Raw genomic sequence first — 19,821 nt, 5'->3', positions numbered from 1 at the left:
CTTCAACTTACTCTAGAATGCAATCATGTTAAAAAAAAACCTCCTTTGATGAATAGGACATAAAAATAATCTTACATATCTAACTCCTGATTACAGCTAAGAAATAACTACACGTAGACACAGCTTAAGGAGAGGAGGGTTGGGTTTGTTGGTGAGGGGTTTGGGGGTTGTTTTTCAGGTCTGTTTGTGAAAAGCAGCTGAATACTAAGACAGAGGTCAGTCCACTGGAAACGAAACAGCTGCTTTGAGCAGAAGAGGAAATCTCTCCTTTCAGAGACCGAATGCCCACATCTATGCTCTGTGGGAAGGGAGAATTCTTCCGAGTGTGCCACTTATTGTATCCAAGACAGATAGGGCGGAAGTTGATCTTCAAAAGAAAACATACACAACCAAGAGAAGCCATTAAAAACGGATATTAAGTTGGCACATGTATGAACTATGTAGAGTACACACCTTCAGGAGAGATCGAAGTAATCTCATACTGAAGGGGTCAAAATTCTGCTATACTGCGGCTGTGAAATTTCTGAACGTTTTCAGAGGCATAAACTGTTGAGGGTTTTTTGTGTGTTTTTTTTGTATACGTGTTCTTTCTATCATGAACAGTCTTTTGAAGACTAAGACTTAAATATTCATATTTGTGTGTGAGAAAGCTTACTTGTATTAACAAACACTGGAATAAGAGGTTAGAAACATCACATGATCATGATTTAGAGATAACTGGTCATGAAATCTAGCAAGTGGGAAAATGTCACATGGAGATAAGAGGTGGTAGAGAATGCAATAAATGCACAAAGTTCAAAGATTTTTCTTCTCTTTATTTAAACACAAATACATTTACAGCATGCAGGTAAGTTAAAACTATATGGCGTCTTCCCCAAACCAATTGTTTTAATGCATCTCAAGTGTACTGAAGTTAAATCATATTCCACAGGTAGACTTGTCCTCTCATGTCAAATTTAGAGTTACACACAGTAGTGAGTCAGCATTTAAGTTATGTAAATAATTTAGTTGTTCACCAGAAATAAATATTATTTCACCAAGTTCCTATCCTAAACCATCTTCTAAAAAATATGATCTAGAGGAACATAAAAATAAGAACCATTCGAAGACTGCAAGTTGAAACAGCAGTGCTGAACATTCCCTGTATAGACTGAGTATTTTACTTTACAAAAAACAGTAATTGTCCTGTCTGGCTGACCTATGACAACCAAAGCAGAAAACAAAAAAAAAGATTTCTTTTTTTTTATATTTTAAGAGGCAGTTCTTGGTAAACTTCATAAAAGGTTTAAAATTTAAAAAAAAAAGTTTAAATACAAAAAGGTGATGTATACTGAGCTACAAGCTACTTACCATTTACTTATTTATTTTTTAAACACAGCAGTTTTCAGCACCAAAACCCATGACAATAACTACCTACAGGAATGAAACCCCCATTCACGAGCATGAGAAAAAATCCTGCTTCATTTGAATGTACTTTAGAGAAAGTGGGTTTTCTTGTTTTTATGATTGCATATTAACAATGAAGGTCTGAAAAACTGTAGTTAATGTTGAGAAAGATAACAGACATCACTGTTTCTATTACAGAAAAATTCATTCAAAATAGTTTGCTGTTCTTTTATTTTTTTCTTTCCTCAGTGTGCCATCTTTAATTGTGCTGTAAAACAACTGCAAGTTTGGAGTGTTCAGAAGCCTTAATGAACAAAAGAGTCTCAAAAGCTGGAAACTCTAAAATAGTGAGATTTCCAACTGATACACTCAACCTTTAAAAATCAAACTATTAAAAATTCAGACTACTGTAGATATAGAAAAAAGTGGTTCAAGGTCTAAAATCTGACTACGCTCCATCCTAATATAAATATCTTGTCTATTCATAATATAAAAGTTGAAAGATTTGCTGTCTGAACAGTCTTAGGAGTCTCCACCGTTTCCACAATAACTGATGAACACCCAGCAAAAAATTCAAGCCAGGGCATACCCAGTGGTACCAACTGGGTCTGGAAAGCTAACTGAATTCTTTCAGTAATATTAAGTTCCTTCTTTCTCAAAGACCTGGTAACTAACTTCTCTCCAGAAGGCAGCTGTTCTAAAAATTATAGTGGCTAAACCCTACAAATAAGTTAGTCAAATCATACTATAAAATTTTAAAACCCAGATTCAGTTCAGTGGGAGTAGTGGAATTCAAAAACAACAACAACAAAACGATTTCATTTTGTCAGCCACTTTACAGGACTTTATTGCAAAGAGAAGAAAAATATTCAACAACTGCTACTTTGGACATTTCATATACCTACTTACAAATGGATTACAAATACAATTCAGGGTAGCGCTTTATTATTATTTTAAACATGTCTCTGGGATTTCCAGGTACATCAATTTTAAAAATTTGTATCCTTTATTAGTGTATCTGAATTCATCGGCCAGTTGCTGAAAATTTTTTTTTAATTGAAAGTTAAAATTTTAGCCAAAAATTCCAGTACTGTGTATGTAGTGGAATATCAAGTTAAACTTTAGATTGCGCTCATTTCACTATTATAAAATAGCAAAAGTGAACCATCACAGATACAAATGGATAGACAGGCTTATCAGAATGAAGCAGAATATTTTCACTCCACCAGACTGTACTGTGTGCAGAATCAAGAATAGGACAGATGGGATAATCCATTGCCAAAGTCTTTTTTGTAAACTTAGGTTTACTCTTATTACTGTACAATATTTAATTCTAAATCACCCGATAAACGGGCATTTAATCAGATAACAGTTAAATAGCCTTGTTCATACTGAACTCTTTAGTTCTGTGGTGTAGCGATCGCAGTGCCTTATGGCAGTTGTCGTAAGCACACTTCAGTATTCTTACACTGTACAAATAAATTTAGTTCCAATGCTCTAGGTAGCATTCCAAAAGAAAACTGTAATGTAGAGTGCCGTTCTAATTCAGTGGGACATGTAGTGTTATGTGAAGTGATAAAAATGAAAGCGTACTTAAACACTGTTGCACACTCCCTAAGACAATAAGATGTACACAAATTAAGCTAGAAAATTTGAACTAAGATTTTTCTCAACGTACATTCAGCTTGGCACAGTGCAGACTAAATTTCAGACATGAAAGACAAACTGTGTAATGAGCAGAGCTACACTTTAAGTAACATGTCATTTTTCAAGACGCCAAAATTGCACTCTATTTTTTTGGGGGGAATCAGTTAACAGAATTTGTAGAAGGGGGAAGAGCTGTACAGGCCAGGTATAATTTATACATTTTCAAAAAATAATCCTACAGTCCCCAAAAGGAGAGATTATTGTCATGGAATGGCTCCTCTACACGATATCCACTCCTCCTCACGCTGCAGTTACTTTTCAGCAACTGTAAATGAGAAAAACAGAGTTAAGAGCCTGCACCTCACATAAGCCAAAAAAGCCAAGTTATTTACATTTACAGTAGACCATGTTTGCTGCTTACACAGAGTAAGAGTCCAATTCTTAGACCACTCAGATAAGTGCTCACAAAACACCTGCTTTAGAATAAGAAACTACGCAATGCAAAGCAGCTGAGCAATGCTGTCTGTTACCAACAAATTTACAGCTGATTAAACTGACTGGGTATCCAATTTTGATTGCCCTAACAGAGTAAACATTACAAACAAAACCCAATTATAACCCAGCTCCATTTCCCATGACTGCTGCTACTTTGCCAGGCCAGTGAGAACTGTCTGCATACCACCTACCAGCTGCTGCAAAGTCTTGACTTAGCTATTTGGAAAGATGAAACAAAAATTAAGAGATCATTTGGCATTAATCATCCTAAAATGTTAGATTTGCTTAGGGAAATAAGAATTTACCATCTCTGTGTTCTTTTAATGTTCCCAGAATAATTTATTAAATGGTGGTCTCCAAACGTAAAACAACACATCATGTTCCTACTCTAAAAAAAAAAAGTTCTTCTCTAACAAGAAGTCAGATGCTTAATATTTGTATTAATGCTCAAAACCAGACATTACCACAGAGAAAAATGATACTGGCTATCTGAGCATTCACAAGCTCAGAACAGGTTGGTATTTAATAGTAAAATAAAGTTCAAGGAAGTTTTGTTCCTTTACTTTCATAAGGGACAGGTTCTTCCAAAAATGAGATAGGAAAGTTGAAATAAATTATGACCACTCTTCTGCCTTTAAGCAGTAAACTCTGCTTGGTTCTGCAGCAACAGGTAACATGCTGACATTAGAAAAATTGTATGAAAGCTTTACAACTGCTCAAGAGATTCTGTAAGCATATCACATGGGAGTTTTTTGGTTTGTTTGTTAAAAAGGAGTTCTAGTCAATACTTTGCAATTTTCTACTCCTTCCTGATAGATCTACAAATAGTCCAAAAATCAAAGTGCTAAGTCTCCTATTTAAATTCCCCAGAAACAACAGTGAAAGTTCTTCTCCAAAGCAAGATGCGAGCTCAAAATTTAGTTATTTATTGCTTATTATATCAAGAGACACTAAATAGGCTCTCTTCAGTTAGAATTCTAGGCAGCATCAGAGCATGTGCAAACTCATGCTAAAGTAGGCATCTAGAATAAATCGGGTCAATCATACCTTAAAATGTCTCTACACTGGACAGCTGAGATAGCTACTTGGACTAAAAAGGCAATCTATCTGAAGATTAATTTCACCATATCAACATAATCAAGAATTCATGAATTGCCAGCTCCTTGGTCACTCAAGGTTAATGTTACTAAAGGTTGAAGTATATATGACTTCAACCTCTTATTTACTAATAGACACTACTGAACATAACCAGGTGCCCTAGCTAGTACTACAGTCTGATTTTCTCTAAACTGGAGAGAATTTTGAAAAGTCAGTCAGCTAGTAAGAAGAAACAAACGAAAAGATGATTAACGTAAACTGCTCTGGAGCCGTCAAAAGAGAAGCACCCAGGATTCAAGCACCACACCATCATTTTCGGAGTATTTTCAAATTGAATAAGCAGATAACCTTAAGGGAATGCCTAGAAGACATTCATACAAATGCTTAGAAGTGAAGGTGACAACAGGGAATGCAGCAAAGCATTACTGTTAGGTGACCAACAGACCAACTATAACGCAGACGTTAATTAACAAGACACATGGTTCTGTGAGCTACCTAGGCATAAAGTACCAAACCACGTATAATTACTTAGGAGATTAGACACATTTTCTAATAAGTGCACATACTAATTTCAATTACTGTAACTGTATTTTAACTAGGCTAACATTTTAAATTTACCGGATGAAGACATGAATTTTTCTGTTAAATACTTCCAAATTACTTACACATGAAGCAGTTTGCAATTGTAGTAAATTGCAAACAAACAACATATAAGAATAGGGTCTTTTTTTTGTAGTTCATCTCTGAATATTTTCTAAAGAAAACTGTGTTAAAATAAGATACTAACAAGCCAAAAGAATTTAAGCCAAAAGAATTTTGACTATCCACTCCTTTCCCAAATAGTACCTACTGGCTGTGATCAGTAACTACCTCCAATTGACTGTTCTCACACTTTGTTCTACTCCAGCAGAACAACTCCAGAACCACAATTTTAGAACACCAGTTTTATCATAAAAGCAGGAGCAGCACTAGTCAGATGTGCATGTATACTATTCCTCTAACTATATAATTCTGTAAAAAAAGAAGTTAATCTGATTATTCGAGTGATTTTATGCCACAGAATGAGCTGTAATAAAACTAATACAAAGTGGTTTAGTCACACAAGCTTACACTTTGTCTTGCCGTCCTCCACCTCCACGCAGTGCAACTGGCTGGCTGTTTTGAGTGAATGCACCTCCACCACGAATTGCACTTGGATGAGTTGGAGAAGCTGCTGGATGCTGGCCAGGACGGATAGGCTTAGCTGCATGACAAGAAATATGACTTACAAATATATACATCACAAGTTTACCTTTGATTATTCAAATTTACTAATGCTTTGTTTTACAGTATCCCAAATGTAACAATCAAAATTGAATGCTATTTGAATAAGAAAACAAGTTTAGGAGATAGTATTCTGAAAATATAACTGATGAATACCAACTATAACAAGCCCTGAAAAGCAAAAACTTTGTCTATTTTTATCATCCCTATTAGAATTAAAGCTAGCAAAGCTTGTGATAATGTATTTTTGATAATGCATATATTATCTGCCCCACATAAGGTATTTCCCTGAAAGAGTCCTATTTCTTGGCAGTAAGAACTCAAATAAGACACATTGCTAGACCAAGTTTCACAAGGGTTATGTTCCTCTAAGGAATCATTACAGCCTGCTTTATTTCCCACATCTCTTGTTTGATAAGCCACTAGTTACTCTGCTCTGCAAGCGGCTCTGCATACCAATTAACGCCACAGGTAACACTGCTTCATCAACCTCTTACCACCACATAAAAATAAAACTTGCTCTATAAATGATTTCAAAAAAAGTAGTTTTGACAGGTAATTCACAAGCTCCATACACTTTGATAAACTGTATTTTCAATTAGTTTTGCACTAACTCTTGAACAGGACATGCACAAAAGTATGACTTCACCAAGTTCTGTACTACTAAACAGAGGCATTTAAAGTTACAGCAGGTAAGAGTGAATATGAAGTACCTACAGGTATCAACTGCATCACAGAAACCCTTCTCAATTTCTGCCTTATAGGAAGTTTGACTCCAGTAAGACATGCCTAGTTCAACGAGACATTTGAGTACCAGAGGCTTTATATTTCTGGTAAGCTCACTAGAAAATTCTGTTTGTCTTCTTGGAGATCACTTGAGAGACAGACAGACAGGAAAGCACCTGTCTTCAAGCCACCACTTGAAGCAATCAAGAAAAAAATTGCAACTTTATTCTGCAACAGCTGTTTGCAGACCTACAGAACACGAGCAAAGTTTAACTGCAACACTCGTTTCAGTTGCATTATTATTTAAGAGAAGTGTATTGATTACTGAGGTCCTGACATAGGACAACAAAAAGGCTGGAACACATAGTTACTTCTACAACAATAATGTAATAGGCACAGTTAAGTCCTCCATAGATCACAAACCCTTGGCCCTCAGCACTTCACAGCATAACAGCAGGTGGAGGACCAAGGGAATATGACTGCCACCCCACCACACAGTAAGAAACACTACTAGCTACTACAGATTTCTGGTTTTTCCATTCTTTTCCCCTAGGGAGGGCTATGGAGTACTACATATTTTGGAACAAAGAATCAAAAAGGCAAATAGGGATCTTAGGATGTTAGTTGTGGATTTCTGTCTGCCCCTCTCCCACAAGATCAAGAGACAGCAAGACAATTTTGTTGTTGTTTAAGGTGATATCTTAATCTTACTTTGGAATACCTACTTAGTCTTGGAAATTCATACGGAATTATGTTAAAGACCCAAGACTCTCATTCAGTGTATTGTTTTGTTCTAGGAAATGGAACACATTCAGACTAGAATTCTAGGTTAGCAAGCCTTTACCAGCATGTACAAAAATCCAGCTACCAGGAAGAGACTCATTTAAAATAAACAAATCAACCAACCAATCATGTACCACTACCCACCCACGCTTATGGTCTATTAACCAAAATATAACTCACAGATAATACACCACGTTCACACATGCAGTTCCAACTAGGGTGGAAAGATGTATAAAGATAAAAAAAAAAAATCAGGAGACAGATGAAGCTTTACAGGAATTCTTTACTAACCAATCTGGGCAGAATGTCCTCTTCTGGCCATATTCTTGGATCTTACAGCTTCCTTTATACGATCTACTTCTTGCTGATACCGTTTGCGATCACGAGAAGCATTCTCTTTGGCTTCCTTCAGCGCAGACTCCAAAGCTTTAACTCTTTCAGCTGTAGCTCTAAGTCGCTTCTCCAGTTTAGGAAGTTCACAGCGAAGATCTGCATTATCACGTACCAGCTACAAAAATGGAATTGATTATTGTCTTGGTATCTCTCTCTTCATGGGGACAGCCAACCAAACACCCTCCTAAACAGGCAAAGCAGCAGGGCTACTATGTTATCTTCGCTTAAGCTTTTAGTAAATCTAATAGTTCATCAGTAAGATTATCATTTGAAAATCAGTTACTGTGGAAGAACATGCTACCCAACATAGGCACTTAAAGTCTACATTCTTTCAGTCAGAGACAGGCAAGCATCCCCCAGACTAATACACTAACTCTAAACACTAACTTGCATGTTCTTCAGTTTAAATCCAGCTATTTTGTTACACACTCACATGCACTTAAAATGGCTATTCATTTACTCTACAGGAAAACTTTAGTCTGTTGTTTTATATCAAGAGACACACTCAAGATGAAGTATCTAATTATAAAAGTTACTTTATGGCCAATATGCGTTCAGTTACTTCTACAATAATGCACCTTAAGTAGTTTGTTTTCAATTAAAACTTGAAATTAAGCCTCATCATACCTGCTTATGAACCTTTGTAAGCTGTTCAAGATTATTCTCAAGGAAGGAAATCTTCTGTTTTTGAGCAGCACTGCCTCCTGTGTCATCCGAGTCTATCTCGGCACTCTGCAGTAACAAAGGCATGGGGAGGGAGAGAGGAGGCTGAGTACAAATCTGAGCTTGCATATTAAGATCAAGCCAGAAAAATTACACTGCATAAAGATGAATTCCTAATTTAGTTTCAAACTGAAATTTATGTAGCCTTCTCAGAAACATCAGATTTCATTCAGCACCACGTTACCTTTTTCACTCTAGTAGCCAGATCTTGAACAAACAGCTTTCGAAGATTGTGAAGAGTCTGAAGTTCTTTTGCCTACAGTTAAGGACAGGAATTAAAAACTGAAAAAAGTAATTTAAAAAAAACAACTCTGAAGAGGAAAAAAAAGCAAGCATTGACATTTGATTCGGAACATATTCTGACTATCTTACCACAGTCTCTTCCAAGCCCTTTAAATCTTGCCTCGCTTGTTCCCGTCTGTCCTGCATAACCCTAAAAGAGAATAAATTCATTCTGAAATGTCCACACAAAATTGGAAATTTTAATGTTTTAGGAGACTACAGTGATAAGCACTATATGGTACAAATGAAAAATGTTTTTCAGTTGAAGTCCTCAATTAAGGATGTAACCAACACATGACATCATACTCAGAAATTTAAATGGGGTGGGGTGGGAGTGGAGGAGTTGCAGGAGGAAAAGAAGGAAGTACTTTTAATATTGAAGGAATACAACCAAGTACACATTCAGATGCTTAATTGTAAGTTTCTAGACTAGAATCACAGAATCATGTAGGTTGGAAAAGATCATCAAGCCCAACTGTTAACCTAGCACTGCCAAGTCCACCACTAAATCATGTCACTGAAGAAAGACTACCAGAGTCAGGTTCAGGATGAACCTTACCTACAAATGTTTTTAGCTCCGACCAGCTCAGATGACAAGTTTCACATGACAGATTAAGGTGTGGGTTTTTTTTTTCCCCAAAGCTATCATCATAAACAACAACCTCAGTTTACACGAATACAATCTAATGATTATCACTTTACAGAGCTTCTGTCTTCCTATTTCATATGAAAGCATTTACTTCACTGCTAATGTTATCTCTCAGTGCAATTACTAATATGACAGGATACAGGAAAGGAATTTGGACTTCTCTTTTGAGTCAAGGTTGGAATAGGAAGGCCAGGGACTGTATGAAAATGAAGGGTTCCTATTAAGTAGCCAAAAAGTTACTCTTCCTTTTGAAATTTCTTCTCAGTCGGCCAGTTCCACTACTAGTTCACAGCTAAATAATTAAACATTTGAGGTAATAAAATATTCTAAAGAGTATCTCAGCATCCTATCCATTTTCCAAAACTTACTGGAAAGGTAGTTCCAGGCATGTTACACAAGTCCAAAAAAAATTAATACAATGTGAGTAACCTGCATTGTTGCTGGCCTGTCGTTAGCAATGCACATTTATGACATACGATGGAAAATAACTGAATTCAAGGCAGCTGGGTGAGGACGCAGAATACCAAACTAATTTTTAATGTTTCTTGGCAAGTCTTTTGAAGAGGAAAATTTCTAAATAGCAAGTGCCTTTAAGGGAGCAATGTCATATGTAGTTTAGCCTGCAAAATGAAATAAGAAGCTGTAATGCAGTACGTATATGAAATCTTACAAGACAGGAAAACCTATTGCAACTAATGTAGTTTTCGTAATCATCGTGGCACAGAAATAAACAAGATGGATTCACAAGATCAGAGTAGTAAAATTTTAGTCAGTTAGGCTAACATTGTATTTCACAGTAAGGCTAAAAAAAAAAGAAAAAGAATAAAAGAAAAGTGTTGCTTATTGGTTACCAGTACAGACCAATCGAGTCCATCTGATTATTTCAAATTGTATGATAAAAACCTGAAAGCTATCGAGTGTTTTTAAACATGGCCAACAAGTGTGTACTTTTGAAAAAGTTTTAAGTATAATGTAGTTTATCTTCTGTAAAGATACATACATGACAGAAAATGATCACTACTGATACTTTAGAAACATTTCCAGGAGATTACAGTCAGATTTCTAGAAGTTGAGAACTGTTTTTCAGCTTGACCCTTGGATACTTATCTGCAAGCAGAATTCAATTCTGATTTTTGCATTAACTCTTCAGTCTAATTCACTAATACACTAATACACTGTATTTAGTTGCTCAATTAAGCATGCAGCTGTTTCATCTCCAGAGTAAGCCAGTTAGAACCAGTTTAGTTAAACGACAAAAGAACCAAAAAAACCAGTAAGGGAACACAAGAATCAAAGAAAGAGTAAGGGAATTGTTACAAGCGTCTTCCAGTCTTACAGCATGCAATATTTAGCTGAAAATTGAAAGTCAATTACTCCAACCTATAGCATATTAACAAAGAAAAAGTTGTGGCCTTCGTATCTCTCATCATTCAACTTCCCATTTTAAATATTAAAGTAGTACAAAGGTTTTAAAAAAGTGAAGCTCAAGAAGGCTCTGAAGCCTCTCTCAATAAGCATATCATACAGTGAGAGCCACTTACATGTTCCCACACACATTTCGTTTTACAAGCAACTACCACTTACGTCAGTTCATGCAGTTTTCTACTTTTCTCCTGATCAGTTGCTTTCAACTTCTCATGCTCAACTCTAAGACGTTCCTGTTCAAGCATCATCTTCTGGTTTTGGCTGAACACAGAAAGTAAATATTAATCAACTGAACCTGTCAGACATGACATTCAGTAAAGCAACACAAGTTAGAAAGACACTGCTTGAGGAAACCCTTGCCACTGCCTTCCCATCATACTGTGCTTCTGTACTCACACAGTCCAGAGACACTTGGCACTAACAAATAAGAACAATCACTTACTCTTGAAGTTCAGTGATAAGTTTCTCCTTTGCATCGACTTCATCCCTTAGGCTACTGATTTGTTTCTGATGTGTCTCACGATGACTCTGAATTTGCTGTTCCACTGCTTGCTGTTAGAACAAACAGTATGTTTTACATGCTTTAAGAAGCTATCACACTTTTTTTTTTAAAAAAAAAAAAACAATGAAATTAATTTACCTTGACTTCATTTGCAGTTTGAACCTTATTTAAGTGCTCTTTCTCCATCTCATGGACTTTTTCTAGTATGGACAGAGGAGAGAAAAGAGCACACCATTCAGCGAAGTAACTAGGTGACCATAGGGAAGACTGTTATTCCCCCTTCCCTTCCCAACACCTTAAAACTTGGAAGAAGTTCCCTCTCACCACAAAGATCAATTAAATCAGTAACATCTTTAGTTTAATCCTATCCGCAGCAGTTCTTTCAAACAGCAAACATGTTTTCCTGCTGAGTAATTCTACATGTTGAGTAGCAAAAAGCCATTCTATAGCTTTGCCCGTCAATCTAAATAGAACAGAACAATTTCCTATTTATCACTATATACGTAAAACGGTGGTGGTAGTAGGTGGCGTATAAGGGGGCAATTCCTACCCTGTGCTCGGAGTTGAACTAACTCTTCATTAAGGGAATCCACAGACTCTTCCAGTTGCCTTTTTTTCTGTTCCACATTCTGAAGATATTCAGTCAATGACTTGATCTTTGCTTCATGCTTGTAAAATGGAAAGATTCATTTACTTTGGAACAAGGTATCATGGAATTAAATCTGCATAAACAGTTTATACTTCTTTTTAAACAAGTAACCTGATCTCAAAACAAAAACGGTGCCAACTAAACTCTTAATATGACTACTCAAGTAGATCTGTAATGTAGCCTGTAAAACAATGTCTTTATTCTGGATTGGAATGAAATCCATTTTTGGCTGGGAGAAGAGATGTTTTGAATGTTAAATATTATCAGAGGCAAGACAGTCCCACCGTATTTAGAAGACTGCACTGAAATATGCATCTCCTGATTTAAAAAAAGATGACCATCTGTATGTAAAAACAAAATATAGAAAAATTAAATCGTCTATCTAGATCACAATTTTCAGAGTTTTAGAATAGATAAGTAATGTGACTTCTAACAATTGCATTAAAATTGCCTTTCTCACATTAGAAGTAAATTTAACCTGCTATGTAAGCCTACTGTAATCTTACTGTGCTACTGCTACCTCTCCCACTTCCAACTTGCCGCATTTGTAGGAAGAGTGCTCACTAGCTACTGCTTCTGTAAGACTTGCATTTGTAAAGGATCCTGTGATGGAGAACATATGGATCCCAGCATTTAATACAAATGCTACAAAAGCATTATCAGAGTATAGACACTGTAGAAGTTTTGACATAATTTTGACATCCTGTCGCACAATTACTCAGAAGCATCCAAACTGAAGAGTACTGAAGATACAGCTGAGTCTTGTGGCTGCTCAATCACAATGTAGTTTGTTAGGTGTCAAGAAGAAACTGCAACTTTTTTTTCCCCTCTAGCAGGTTAATGAATTCAAAAGAATGTTTAAGAAGTACAGTGTAAAGAAACATTTACCTGTGAGATACGGAGCTGGCAGGCAGCCAACTCCTTTTCATTTTCTTCCATTTTCTTATTGCTTTCTGCTTGTGTGCCTTCTAACTGTTTGCAACGTTTCACCATTGTTTTTACTTCTGATTTCATTTTACTAATGTACAGTCTTGCAACGGTGAATTCTTCATCTATCATGCCAGTTCCCTCAGGCTGCTGAAAAGTGTGGAATGACACATTTAGAAAGCTCAGATAATGAAACAGAATTAACAATGAGCTGGAGCAACTTAATGCCCAGCACACATCCCCCACCTCGACTGATAATCAGAGCATTTAAACACCAAAACGCAACTTTTAAGTTTTCTGATTATATAGAAGTTTGCATAAAGGTAATGAGCTGCTCACTATAGATTTCTAACACTGCTTACATTCTTGTCCTACAGTGATCTTCTAGATTCATCTTTAATTTCAGTTCCTCATTCCATTTTTAATAATTAACTTTTTCATTGTCACTGTAGGTCAGCATTAAACTTCCAAGACAATGCTGTTGAAACTGCCATATGAAATGGTTGTAACAACAGCATGAATGACAACAGTACTTCAGAAAAAAAATCATACCTGCTCTTCCCTGTCTTTTCACAAGCACATTGTGTTTGGGACCTGATAAGTCTGAGCATAAGCAAGGGATAAGCTTATGCTCAAATTATTAGTATACATGAGGCTTCCTATACTGGATATTTTTACTGTATTAAGAAAACTGACCCCACCTATCAACAATATGTATGTGTAATACATGGCATTAAAAATTGTACTGACTAATTCTTACCTTGACATCGTTATTTCCCACTGCGATTCCTATCTCTGCAAGATCTTTTAGTAAGGAGGCCATCATCTCTGTTGCTCGTTTCTTCTGATGGTTGGTCATTTCTTTGAGTTTCTGAAGCTCCGCATCTATACTGGCTAGAGTGACCTACAGTAAAAGAAGTTACGCTTTAATAAACAAAGCACGCTCTTGTTTTTAGAACTAGTGTCATATTATTTATTTCAATACAGCAACATGTGGTTGCATATCATTATGTCCCATTTTTTATGTCTAAAACTAGATTGGTATCAACCTATGTGAATACACCACACAGTAATAATTTAGAAGTCCTACAGTAACAGTATTTCTTCTGAAAGAAATGTAAAATACTGGGGACAGAGGCCTTCAGCTCACAAAATGTAATCTTACAGTTCTGCAACAAGTCACGTCATTGTTGAACAGCTACAACTGTTCAACAACTGAGTACAACTGAGTTATATAAGGTTAAATATTGCAGAGGATTGCATTTATAGGAAAAAGGTACATAAACAACAATTCAAACACTCTTCACCGTATTTTGGTAAAGGAAAATAATTTCATCCTTACCTGCAGAGCTCTTAACTCTTTCCTACCCGCAAATCAAAAAATGGACCGAGTTCCAAAAGTTCATAAGCACTACACTTACTCTAGAGCAGTTTTTCAGTTACTTTGAGCTGCTATGGTTGTAATGGCTGCAGCTCAGCAGCTTGCACGCTCAGAAGTTGTCTGCTCCTTGTTCTACAGTTTTAAAAAAATGCCATTAAGTTTTACAGCAGGAAAGTTTCAGTCAGTTATGCCAAAGGATGGTTACAGCATGGGTTAGCTGTGATAGACTAAGACCACCAAAATGTCTTAGTTTTACTACATCTCAGAACAGTTGTGGCTTTCTTGTGGACTGAGTTATTCATGGCACTTGATGTTAGTTATAATATCAAGAATCCCTTGATTATATTATATATAAACTAATTAAACAATAACAATGCAAAAAATCTAACAAAAAAAAATAAAGCACACTTCAGAATCACACAGACGTACAGCTAACTTATTCCACCAAATTTTAAATGCTGCTCATAATAGGAAAACTGTCAGACGACCTTAAAGTGATTAAATTATCAATAAATATTACTCAGTTCAGAACACTTAGAAGTTTAAAGAGAGGTTTCATGATCTCACAAACATAAATTTTAATGCCAGTGTTCCATCTAGTCAAACCTTACTAACTGAAAATTGAAAGCCACATTCACTAGAAGACTCAGACCCACTGAAATTGTCATCTTCAGGAACAGAGAAGAATGAGACTTGCACCATCGCATATTCTGTCTGCAATTCCAGCAAACAAGCTGATCCTTTCCAGTACTTAGAATTTTAGGGGAGTGGGTTTAAAAGTGTTTAAAAGTGCTGGAAGTCTGTCAAATAACTTGCTACCAAAGTTGTCTGTCAATTCAGAAACTACGCAGACATGTGAGGAGACATACGGTACGCATCCTGTGGGACTGATGCTGCATCTGTATTTTAACCAGAGTGATCTTTTGGAATATGTCCTTAAGTGTCCAGGTCTACCCTGTTCAGAAAGTAAAATCAACTGCCTATTTTTGAAGGCATCCAGATGAGTTATATTTCACATGCCATAAATACCGCATGCAAACACACACTCCTTTCAAGAAAAGCAGATCTCAAGTGAGGATTACTCTAACTGCACCGGAAAGACAAGCAAAACTGAGTCAGATCACCAGCATGTAATAAAGCATTAACTTCCGATACCTACGATTTCTCTGAATATTCTTCAGGTAGTAAAATGCCACAGGTACTGAAGAGGAGAGTTATCAAGGTCAATATTCACTGTACATTTTTCTGAGGCTTACTGCTTTTAGAAAATCATCCTTTGCTAAAACTAAAAGTTTTAGACTTAAGCTCACGTTTTCCCTGTGAAAAACCTTTAAGTGACTTTGAGCAAGAAATACAGGTAAGGCGAGAAAAGTTACACTGAAGACTGCCAATAATTTCTTATTCCACTTTCATACCGATTTTTGATTGAGTTCATCACTAAGCAGTTCGTATTCCTTTGCCTTATCTTCTACTTCCTGAGACTTCTGATCATAATTCACAGCCAATTCTTCAAGGGCTTGTAGCACCTCTTTCACTTCCTCTTTAGAGGCATCATTTTCAGCCTGAAGGCGATTCAACTCTGCTTGCAGGTTGTCTTGGTCCCGTCTGGTTGATGCTAGTAGCTACAACATTGATAGAGATTTATTTAGAATTACAACAACAAACAATCATCAAGAAAATTCCATGTATAAGCTGAATCTTATTAAAGCTTTGAAGTACTACAATAGCTTACATCTACATTTTTAGCATCTAGCATTGTGCAAAAAGGATGCCGAGGACAGGTGCAGTGAGGGTATAATGAACAATTACATTGATTATCTATATCCGTAGTTCTTTAGCTTTTAAAGTATTTTCAAAACAGAAATGACGACAAATCCAGACTCATAAGGACAGCAACCAGAAATGCACATGGAATATCGCAAGTTCTCAAAAAGCCACTGAAAGCTACCAATGAGTCTGAAACTGTCAACAGGCCAGGGACTAAACTTCCAGCATTTTAACACTGCTAGCTGCTGAAGAATAACTAGTGAACAGTCACTGAAGAGGCAGATTTATTTATTTAAGATTAAACAGTAGCTCCAACTTCCTGAGTCCTTGACCCATTTCGTTCTTGTCATGTACACAAAGATCCTTAGAATCACAGAATGGTTAGAGTTGGAAGGGACCTTAAAGATCATCTAGTTCCAACCCCCCTGCCATGGGCAGGGAAACCCTCCACTACACCAGGTTGCCCAAAGCCTCATCCAACCTGGCCTTGAACACTTCCGAGATGGGGCATCCACAACTTCTCTGGGCAACCTGTTCCACTGCCTCACCACCCTCAACGTAAAAAAATTTCTTCCTTATATCTAATCAAAATCTCCCCTCTTTCAGTTTAAATCCATTGCCCCTTGTCCTATCACTACACACCCTTGTAAAAAGTCCCTCCTCAGCTTTCCTGTAGGCCCCCTTTAGGTACTGGAAAGCTGCTATAAGATGACCCTGAGCCTTCTCTTCTCCAGGCTGAACAGCCCCAACTCTCTCGGCCTGTCTTCATAGGAGAGGTGCTCCAGCCCTCGGATCATCTTCGTGGCCCTCCTCTGGACTTGCTCCAGTACCTCCATGTCCTTCTTGTGTTGGGGACTCCAGAGCTGAACACAGTATTCCAGGTGGGGCCTCATGAGAGCTGAGTAGAGGGGCAGAATCACTTCCCTCGACCTGCTGGCCACACTTCTTTTGATACAACACAGGATACAATTTGCTTTCTGGGCTGCCAGCGCACATTGCCGGCTCACGTTGAGCTTCTCATCCACCAGCACTCCCAAGTCCTTTTCCTCAGGGCTGCTCTCAATCCATTCTGCACTCAGCCTGTACTTATTTTTTTTAATCTTTGTGCTACATAGAATTATTTTCTCTCATATCTTGGCTAAAGGAAATTAACAATATTTAATTATTAGTAAGTATTTTCCCAATTTAATTAAGTTACATCACTGGCAACATGTGCTTGCTAATCATTTGAATACTCTAGCAAGTATGGTGTGAAGTAACACATAGATACTTCCTTTTTCTTTATGAGACATTACATTTCCTCCCTTCCCCTTCTCTCGCTATACAGCAACTAACCAAAGGTGAACCTTGAAAGAGATTTCTCATAGTAAATCAAGGTATCTTCAGTTTTGACAAACTGCTAACGTTGCATAGGGAAAGCAACTGCTGATATCTTTGCATAAAATATTTCAGTTCCTTCAATCTTCATGGATACTTAAGGTTCAGGTAAACTGGCTTAAGTTTAGCCACTAGTGCAGCACGAGTGGGGGGAATGAACAGACAGAGCATTTAGACAACGAATAAAAGGAAACTATTCTACAGTAGTAAGCTGCCAATCTACTCCCTGGTCATAAACTGTGACCTATTCAGAACATCTCTAATTCATTTAAAGGACAGACAAACAAAACCAGAATAAAGATGCAAGAGCGAAACTCACCTCTTCCTGATCCAACATTTGTGTTTTCAATTTTTCTACTAGTTGGCTCTGCTGATTAATTTCTTCATCCTGAAGTTAAAGTAAAACCATGTTCAATAAATCAACAAATACCACTCCAGAAAAATAATTTAAGAGATAGGAGACGTTAGGCAACTAAATATTCCATATTCTGAGACAATTATACAACCGAAAGCAATAAAAATAAAAAAATAATCCTTTTGATTTCACTGGCTGATTCATTAGGCTCTTAACCTGGCACATGTGTAAAACACCATGCTTCAAAGACAATACTCTGCTTTTACAAGTCTTCAAGTTATTCTAACTTCCAAGAAATCATTGAGATTTAATTAAAAGATTTTTTTTTCCTCTCCAAATGTATTACTACTGCTCAAATTTAAATTTTTTTTCAAATAAAATATGCATAACAGAAGAAAAAAGCTATTGTCTTCAAAATACTAATTTTCCTGCTTTCTCATTATTTTCCTTTTTCTGGTGTAGTATTATTCCAAACAATCAGCTAGGAATGTTCTACAGCCAGAAAACAGAAATACCATTCAAGATACTCATTAACTTCTCTTCCTGTCCTGGTTTCAGCTGGGATAGAGCTAATTTTCTTCTTCGCGGCTAGTATAGCGTTATGCTTTCAGATTTAGTATGAAAACAACACTAATACTACACTGATATATTTAGTTGTTGCTAAGCAGTCAAGGACTTTCAACTTCCTATGCTCTACCAAGTGCAGAAGAAGCTGGGAGGGAGCATAGCCAGTACAGCTGACCCAAGCTGGCCAGTGTGATACTCCATATCACATAACATCACACTCAGTATATAAACTGGAGGAGTTGGCCATGGGCAGCACGATCACTGCTCAGGAACCGGCTGGACATCGGTCAACGGGCAGTGAGCAATTGTATTGTACATCACTTCTTTTGTGTCTTCTTTTATTATCGTTATTATTATTCTTTTTTCCTCTGTCCTATTAAACTGTCTTTACTCCACCTATGACTTTTGTTTTGATTCTCCTCCCCATCCCACGTAGGGAGCTGGAGCGAGTGAGTGGCTGTGTGGTGTTTAGTTTCAGCTAGGGTTAAACCACGACACCTTCCTAACTCTCATTTCTATCTTCTTTTCTATATACTGATACTTTGGTTTCCAGGACCTTTTTTTAGCAGTTTCAGCAAAGGAGGGAGAGCAACTAAGAAAGGATGCTCACTTAGCACCAGATAAGGCAATTCTGATTTCTCTTAATCAGAGCTTGAGAATTAGAGTCAGCACTCTCAGCAAATACTTAAGCTAGCTGAACTAACAAATTAAGACTAACAAATTAAATATTACATAATATAGTTCAAGACACATTTCCAAGAGCCCTTACACTAAATAAGAACGGCATACCTTGTCATCCAGTTGTTTGTACAGTTTAGCAATTTCTTCCTCACATTTTCTTCTCTCAGCATCAGTGAAATTGCCAGTTACTCCAATTGTGGTAGCTGGTTTATCATTAATAACAGTAACATCCTTGTCCACTGCAAAAGCTTCCAAGTTGGCCTTCTCCTTGTCAAACTGTTCATCAACTGGTACAGTTTCCCCTTAAAGAAAATAATATATTTAGTTTTAGTACAGTCAGCCATGAAGTATCTTCCACAAACTTAGCCTTGAGAAGTATTACACACTTCCCACTAACAGTACTGCTCCATGGTTAATAAGCAATCAAGTTCACATGATTACATGGTAAAAAAAACAACTACTAGATCACCCAAACTATCTTCTGCTTACCACAGAACATTATATCTCACCCAGTTACTCTGGTATGAGCTCCCAGTCTCACAAACTGTATCTTCTAGAAAGGCACCTAACCTGCCCTGATGACAGAAAAACTTTTCTTTTCCCTTGGCAGTCTATTTTGCTAGGTAGTCGTATTTACTTGTAAATTGTTTTGCTTCTAATGTAAAACATTTGTTCAGTTACATTTTTATCCTTTTATGTTCATTAAGCTTTTTCTGTTAAGTACACTTTACTAACTCCACATAGA

General features: G+C 36.8%; 1 protein-coding gene across 1 annotated transcript in view; it reads right to left on the bottom strand.

Annotated features, from left to right (window-relative positions):
* Nucleotides 1–1,580: 1,580 nt before the first annotated feature.
* The window catches only part of KIF5B (kinesin family member 5B), a 38,796-nt gene continuing 20,555 nt past the window's right edge, over nt 1,581–19,821 (bottom strand). Inside the window, exons 12-26 of the mRNA XM_086614281.1 lie at nt 19,185–19,378; nt 17,793–17,861; nt 15,745–15,951; nt 13,709–13,852; nt 12,910–13,098; nt 11,923–12,040; nt 11,511–11,572; nt 11,313–11,422; nt 11,030–11,131; nt 8,887–8,947; nt 8,699–8,770; nt 8,419–8,523; nt 7,690–7,906; nt 5,737–5,869; nt 1,581–3,358 (exon numbers count right to left, since the gene is read on the bottom strand). Of these exons, the coding sequence (XP_086470407.1) occupies nt 3,352–3,358; nt 5,737–5,869; nt 7,690–7,906; nt 8,419–8,523; nt 8,699–8,770; nt 8,887–8,947; nt 11,030–11,131; nt 11,313–11,422; nt 11,511–11,572; nt 11,923–12,040; nt 12,910–13,098; nt 13,709–13,852; nt 15,745–15,951; nt 17,793–17,861; nt 19,185–19,378 (1,790 nt within the window). The 3' untranslated portion in view covers nt 1,581–3,351. The remainder of the gene's footprint in view (nt 3,359–5,736; nt 5,870–7,689; nt 7,907–8,418; nt 8,524–8,698; nt 8,771–8,886; nt 8,948–11,029; nt 11,132–11,312; nt 11,423–11,510; nt 11,573–11,922; nt 12,041–12,909; nt 13,099–13,708; nt 13,853–15,744; nt 15,952–17,792; nt 17,862–19,184; nt 19,379–19,821) is intronic.

Source organism: Tauraco erythrolophus, chromosome 7 (genome assembly GCF_009769465.1).
Source record: "Tauraco erythrolophus isolate bTauEry1 chromosome 7, bTauEry1.pri, whole genome shotgun sequence".
Classification (NCBI taxonomy): Eukaryota; Metazoa; Chordata; class Aves; order Musophagiformes; family Musophagidae; genus Tauraco; species Tauraco erythrolophus.
Note: the sequence above shows the minus strand (reverse complement) of the source record. Positions and strands in the feature narration are given on the sequence as shown.